This window comes from Salminus brasiliensis, chromosome 22 (assembly GCF_030463535.1).
Source record: "Salminus brasiliensis chromosome 22, fSalBra1.hap2, whole genome shotgun sequence".
NCBI lineage: Eukaryota > Metazoa > Chordata > Actinopteri > Characiformes > Bryconidae > Salminus > Salminus brasiliensis.
Window position 1 is genome coordinate 6,496,637 of NC_132899.1, and position 7,602 is coordinate 6,504,238.

Sequence of the window (7,602 nt, forward strand, 5' to 3'; positions counted from 1 at the left end):
TCTTGTTAAAACTGAAGGACAGGCGGATGGTGCAAAGTACAGGCAGAAACTGCAAGACAACTTGCTTCACACGGCTAAAACTCTAGAACTTGGGAGAAACTTCACTGTTCAGCATGACAGTGATCTCAAGCACAAGGCCAAAGCAACATGGGAGTTGTTGAACAGTAAAGTTCTACAATGTTCAAGTCAAATCCCAGAAATCCAATTGGGAATATGTGGGCTTATTACGGCCCACATGTGTCAACCAACCAACCTCAACATCCTAAAGCAAATCTGCAGGACAAATGGGTGAAAATCGCTGGTAGAAACTTACTTCAGTAGACCTTTTAAAGCTGTTCTGCAAAAAAAAAAAAAGATGGTTTACCAAGTACCAGTATTTTTTCAGCTATAAAATAATTTATTTAGACTGAATTTATCTTAAGAGTAGATTAAATACTGTGAAATATTAACTAAAAAATCTGTGTAAGGGTTTGTGATTTGCATTTGTAATCCAGGTGTGCTGAATAATTTTATTTATACAAATTATTTAAAAGCTACAGTAAAACAGGTTGTTTTCAGTCACACACCAACAATGAATTAGTTAATAATGAATAAATTAATATATAATTCCAGAAGCTCAGCATGTAAATGTCTTTTCTTCTGCTTTAAAGTTTGACTCTCTTGCTTTCCCACTCTCTCACTATCTCACTCACTCAACGTACATACTCTTCTTCACTTGCTAGTCCCACTTCAGCTGAATGTGTGAGACATGCACACCTCTGAAAGCCACTGATATGAAGAGACACCCATCAGTCACCTTCTACTTTTTTTCCAGCCCAGAGCAAACACCATGCTCTATTGAGGTGCAGGAGGTGGAAGCTTCACAAACCCAACACAAACCAGCACCTCTAGTGGTCAGAGAGAAGAACTGCACTGAGAAATAGTGCCTCTACCCTCTTTACTCATCACGCTCAGCCCAGCTAACCTCATTTATACCCTTCAACCTAATGGCCAATATGCTAATACTGACCCAAGGTCAGCCCATTACCCTCCGTGGCACATTTTAACGGCATGAATCTGCTACGGACTGACTCGCAAAGATTGGCTGCGACTATGAAACATGACAAGGCAAAATGTGAGGTTTAATGAGGTTTAATGAGGCCTAATCTGAGGTTTGTCAAACGCCCCCCAATGCTGCACAGACCCTGAATGGTGAAGATCAGAAGAAATGTTAATGTCAATTGCAGTTTCTGTAAATTTGACTTTGAAAGTCGGTTAAAAGGCAGCTTCAAATCAACTGAGTGGTGGGTGGAAATCAAACGCAACGGGGGAGTTGTACACCAACTGAGCATGTGAAAATGCTTTGCAGATTTTGACAGTGAGCAAACTGTATGCAAATAGTTTGTTATACTACTACCTGAATACATGCAGATACTATCATCACTATTATCAGCACTGTCACGCTAAAACCTTGTTTAAAATTTCCAAAATTTACATTACAAAAGCTTTCAATGGAAGTCAGTATAGTATAAAAAGGTTTTATTAAAAGTCATTTTGGAGCATTTCTATTGGCCCATTCATCATGACATTTTGACACAATGTAAAGAATGTGTGTGTGTGTTTATATTATTTATCACACAGAAAACTCCTATCTCCAGAATGGCAACTTTACAAGAGAAGGGAAAACCCTTCTTAACTTTCAATAAAAGTCCATGTTAAAGTAATTACATACTTTAACATTGACTTCCATTGAAAGTTAAGAAGGGTTATATACGTTGGTTTGCATACAATGTATACGTTGATTTGCATACATTTTGTGTGTGTATTTGCTAAATACCAAGTACTGTATAACTAATGTGAATGTTAAAGTAATGTGAAAGTAAATTAATCTGGCAGTTGTTTTTTACATTGTGTCAGAATGTCATGATGAATGGACCAATAGAAATGCTCCAAAATGACTTTTAATAAAACCTTTTAATTTCTAATGGTCCAGTCATCATGAAATGAACAACTTAGTGTACTTTATACACTTTTTACATTCAACTTCAACTTCATACCTCTCTTTGACAAAATTACAGATTCAAATTATGCCAAGAAATGGAGGAAAAACTTGTTGCTAAATTATATATATAATTTTCTATACATATTTCAGCATTTTTTTCTTTTTTTTGTTATCCATTTTTCCTTTTGTCTAATTTCATGTGGCTGAACAGTTGCCTAAGCATTTTATTGTAAGTTGCACAGTGTACAGTGTATAAGTACCTTGTATTTGCATGACAAGTAAACATGGCTTCACAGTCTGATCGCTTTATAAGAAGTGCACTGTGCACAGTTACCTGAACACTGGCCAGCGGGAAAGGAGTGACCACCGGCTCAGCCGTGCGCACCAGGGGCAGGAAGGGCTCGCAGGAGGAGGAGGAGAGCTGCCAGCGCGAGACGGAGCGCAACAGCGGGGGCGAGCGTGAGGCCACAAGGATCGGAGGGGGCGGAGCAGCGGAGGTGAGTGGACAGAGGCCCGGAAGCATCCACAGCAGCGGCGGGGGCTCACCGGGCCACACCTGCGCCTGAGCCTGCACGCGCTGCAAGGGGATCATCACTACATCCTCCACCTGGGGGCGCTCTTCGGAGGGGGGTTGGGGGGTGGGGGTGATGGAGAAAACTGGCGAAGAGACGGAAAAGCAATGAGACAAACAGCAAGCAGAGCAAACAGCATCCCAATAGAGCTAATGCGTTTCTGAGCACAGCTGTGACAGTGTTTAACCCCTTCAGCCCCTCACTTTGAACCCTGCATAGTTTATGTATCTCGTGAAGTAAGGAATCATCCCTTTTATAGACATTACTGAATGTTTTATGTCCATCAGGAAATCAATATATCAATACTACATCATGTTCAAATCAGGCTCATAGTAATTACTGGAATACATAAGGTGAATAAATGAATGATGATATTGGACAATTAGGGGTTAAACTCTATTGAAATGTATCTAACCTGAGTTCACATTGTTTCCATGTGTGTTTAACCCTTTCACTCCCCTCAAAAGCACTTCAGTATGGTATGTGTTAGTGTTGTAACAGCTACTGGGTAATTTATGGCATTTACATGCATGAAGAGTAAGGGGTTAAAACCCATTACACACTTTATAATGTATTAAATCCAAAAGTGTATATTCTTTCCATATGTTTTAACCCCTTATCCAATCCCCTCACAATACACACTACATTGTTATATAAAAACTGTATCAGTTGCTGTATCATTAATATGTTTGGAATTTAGAGAAGTGGTGAGTTTAACCCTTCACTCCCTATGCTTAATGTTCTACTATTCACTTTAATCATCCAAAACTACCACATATAATCCACTAACTGCTGATGTTAACATGTTGTAGTGTTTGCCAGAGGGCAGTGGAAGGGGTTAAACTGAATTACACATTGAAAGGACACTTAAATTAAGGGTTACAAATGTGTCTGTATGTTTAACCCTTTCCACCTCTTTGACTATCAATGCTAGACCATTCACATCAGACCCATTACAGCAATTAATGAATAATGTGTGGTAGTTGCTGAATCATCATTACAAAATTCACATTATACTTGCATAATCTTAAAGTTTATATTGTTTACTTGTGTGTTTAACCCTTTTTCCCCGCTCTCAATACAAAAACTACACCATTCCAATTAGACTCATTACAGCAATTAGTGAGTAAAGCATAAGGTAGCAGTTAAACTCTACTACACACTGCAATGTGGCTTAATCTCCAAGTTTTTCCAGGTTTCCATGAGTGGTTAACCCTTTCCCTTCCTCTCAATAGAAACACTACGACCTTTTCAGATTAGTGCTGGATCAGTTACTGTATTATTTCTACAACATATGGATGATTAAGGGAATTAATAGTAGGATATTAAGTATGGAGAGTGAGGGAAACTCCATTACACACTGATGTGTGTTTTAAATCAATGGTTCACAATGTATCCATGTGTTTAACCCTTTACACCTCCCTTATTGTCACCATTCATATCAGATTCTTTACAGAAATGTGTGGATAATATGTGGTAGCTACTAAATCAAAAGGAAGATATAATCAGTTAAACGTATAATCCAAGAGTTTATACTGTTTCCATTTGTGTTTAACCCTTCATTCTCCATACTTATCATTTAACGAGCCACTCTACCACTCTACTAAACACTGCTATAAATGACCAGTAATTGACATGACCTGATGTTAAAATGGAGCGCTTATGGTGAAGGGATGGGAAGAGGTACCGTTTGTATTTTACATTTTGTACATTTAGAGTTTAACTCTTTCCATGTTTAATATTCTACTATTCAGTTTAATAATCTCAGAGTACTACTGATACTAATAATCCAGTAACTGCTGTGACACTGATATGGCAATGTTGCAGTGTTTCTTTGAAGGAGGGGTTAAACTCAAGACATCTGCCTTAAATTAAGAGTTCACAATGTGTCCTTAAGCGTTTGGCTGTTTAACCCTTCCAACTTCCCTCACTATCAACACAACACTGAGTAATTTCTGGTAATCACTGAACAATCCAGTGAAATGCACTGTTTAATTCCATAATGCACTGCAGTGAGTCTTAATTCAAAAGTTCACAATGTGCCCATGTGGGTTTAACCCCTTCCTCTCCCTTCATTAAAAAAATCTTGTACCACTTACGGGATTATTTACAGTACATTTAGTACATTACATTACAGTACATTAGTAAAATGAACAGTGAAATACTAAGCATGGAGACTGAAGGGTTAAACTCCATTACGCACTGATTTGCGTCTTAATTCAAGGGTTCACAATGTGTCCAATTGGGGTTTAACCCCTTTCTGCCTTCTCACCATTAACACTTCATTTTCATATCAGTTTTGTATCTACATTGCATCATATATAGTAGTGGTAAAATGATAGGGTGGCTAGTTAAATGATGAGCATGGAATATGGAGGTTAAACACCATTACGCACAGAGATGCGCCTTAAATCAAGCGTTTACGATGTTTCCATGTCTGTTTAACCCTTTCCATCTCCCTCACTATCAACACTACACCATTTATCCGACCCATTAGATCAATCAGTGAGTGATGTGTGGCAGTTACTGAATCATAAAATGAGTATAGGCAGTTAAACTTCATTACGCAATGCATTAGCGTGGCTTAACCCCAAAGTTCACATCGTTTCTATGCGTTTTACAACATCCCCTCCTCTTAATATCAACAGGACTCTATAACTTTTACATCAGGCTCGTGCACATTAGTGGACACTGTACAGCAGTCACTGAATCGTTGGATGGTGGATAACGGAACAGTAAGCTGGCAGAGGGGTTTGTACGTCGTTACGCACTGTCCACGCAGTTCCATGCTGCACTGCATGCTTAAAAAACATAGGAGCAGAGCTTTCTGTCTCGAGCAGACTGACAGTGGGGTAGCAGAACTCCCAACACCAGCGTGGGGCAGACCCCCGTTATTCCACCATCATATACCCACCATAGGGAACAAAAGCGTAGCTTTTGGAGCCTCGGTGTATTTTGGAATATTAATAAATACAGCGTCCTTGCAGCACGCGACTCTGCAAAACACTACTGGAGCTTGTGAAAGCAAGTGGAGCTCATGGGGCTGATCAGGTGGCTCGCGCTTGACAAGAAGTCATGCAGTGCAGTAGATGCATAGGTATGACTTTCATACAGAAGACGCCGCCTCGTTTATTCTGTACAGTTTTGGATGCAGTGCATTGCCTCGTGCACAGTGCAGGGCGTCATATTTAGTGCACTGTTTCAGTCCCATTGCATTGCTCCACATCGATACGGTGCAATGTATATAGTTTCGTGCGCGTGCAATGTTTGCCACAAGTTACACAAGCAGATTACCAGATCGCCATGCACTGCTTTAAGATAGGCATCATTATCAAACTCACCTAACAGGAGATCCGTGCAGACCCCGCACGAAAAGCCCTCTTTAGCACCCCCTCACTCCATCACTCACAGTCGGGGTGCGCGCGAGACTGGAGAAAACCGAGAGAGGTTTTGGTGCAAAAGACGCCAATATCCAGTCTACGCGTTCAGCAGGAGTGCCAGGGTCCGTCCACGCGCGCACGGGAGGCGCGCGTTGTCTCCACGGTTTAGAGCGCCCGTCTCCGGTCAGTGTGTGTGTGTGTGTGCGTGCGTGCGCAGAGAGCTCGGCGCTAGCCTCGTCTCTGAGAGTCCCCCGTCCCCGAACCACTCCGTGGGGGCAGCCTGCTTCTCTTTAAAAGCCCATAAACGCTTCCCTCCCGTTGCGCAGCTACATGCCGTGCCTCCGGCTGCGTGACGTCCCGCGACTGACCACGGGCTCCTTAGATACCGTGCAAAAATGATATCCCGTGCGCGCTTGTTTTTGTAGTGCTGCACGCGATCTCGCCGCTGCTCTGCGCGAGGAAGGGGGTGTGGATGCGTTACTGCGTGACGTGCGTGATTTGTACAGGCGTTAACAAAACTGCAGGTCACTCTCACGAGGCAGACTGCTGCACACTCCTAAAAATGATGGTGCTACAAAGGGGTTCTTTGAGCGAAGAGCCAGTTTTGGTTCTGTGAAGAACCTTTTTTGAAGGCTTTGAAGAAGTCTAGGTTGGTGTAAAGGTTGGTGAAAGAAACAGCCTGGCCTGCTCATACTGGTCAAGCTGGTTAAGATGGTTGACCAGCCAACTTACAGTAGCTCTTGACCAGCATAAGGTAGGGTACCAGCATGACCAACCCAACCAAGCTAGACTGGCGATGCTGATAAACCGGTTTGTCCATGCTGGTTTTCACGTGAATGACCAGCTTTTCAACCACATTGACCATCAAAGACCAGTTTAGACCATCTGAAACCAGTTCCCAGCGACCATTTTTTTAGAGCCCAAAGAGGTTCTTTTATGGCATCGCTCAAAATACCCTTTATATTACACCCATATGAGGACGCAGGGTCTCAAGAGGTTAATCATGGGTGTGTTTTGGGCGTAACGTGCAATGAGTCAATCAGCGTGTCACTCGCCAATCCCTTTGGTGCGAGTTAGAGCGCCAGGCTATTGATAACAGGGTTGTGGGTTCGATACCCGGGCTCGGCAAGCTGCCTCTGTTGGGCCCTTGAGCAAGGCCCTTCACCCTCTCTGCTCCCCGGGCGTTGGAGTTGGCTGCCCACCGCTCTGGGTGTTTTTTGGAATCCAAAGAGGTTCTTCTGTGGCATCGCTCAAAATGCCCTTTATAGCACCTTTATTTTTAAGAGTGGTGCTAAGAGATGGATCCCAATATAGAGACGAGCAGAGTTTGGTTATTATAAGCTTGGCAGATGTCTTGGTGTTTGCGCTGGTGTTGTGATTTGTAGGCTATGTGGCTTCTGCTGACCTGAAGAGCATCAGTGATTAACGTAGTTAAATGAACTCACAGTGTTAAATGATCACCGCTCGATAAACACCAGCAGAGTGGAAATAACTTCTTTAGGGTTTAACTTTAACTGCAGAGCTGCATTGACTCTTTGTGTTAAATGGACATCCAGAAGTGTTTTTTAGTATTCAGAAGTATTTTAGTGTTTAATTAACTCAAGACTCTTACAGTAATGAATTAACACCTGCTGTGTTTAACCAACACCTGCACCTTTTTAAAATGAAT

General features: G+C 42.0%; 1 protein-coding gene across 1 annotated transcript in view; it reads right to left on the reverse strand.

Moving 5' to 3' along the window:
• The window catches only part of tcerg1l (transcription elongation regulator 1 like), a 161,744-nt gene extending 155,384 nt beyond the window's left edge, over nt 1–6,360 (reverse strand). The window contains exons 1-2 of the mRNA XM_072667953.1: nt 5,895–6,360; nt 2,316–2,638 (exon numbers count right to left, since the gene is read on the reverse strand). Coding sequence (XP_072524054.1) covers nt 2,316–2,573 — 258 coding nt within the window. The 5' untranslated portion in view covers nt 2,574–2,638; nt 5,895–6,360. The remainder of the gene's footprint in view (nt 1–2,315; nt 2,639–5,894) is intronic.
• Between the last annotated feature and the right edge of the window lie 1,242 nt (nt 6,361–7,602).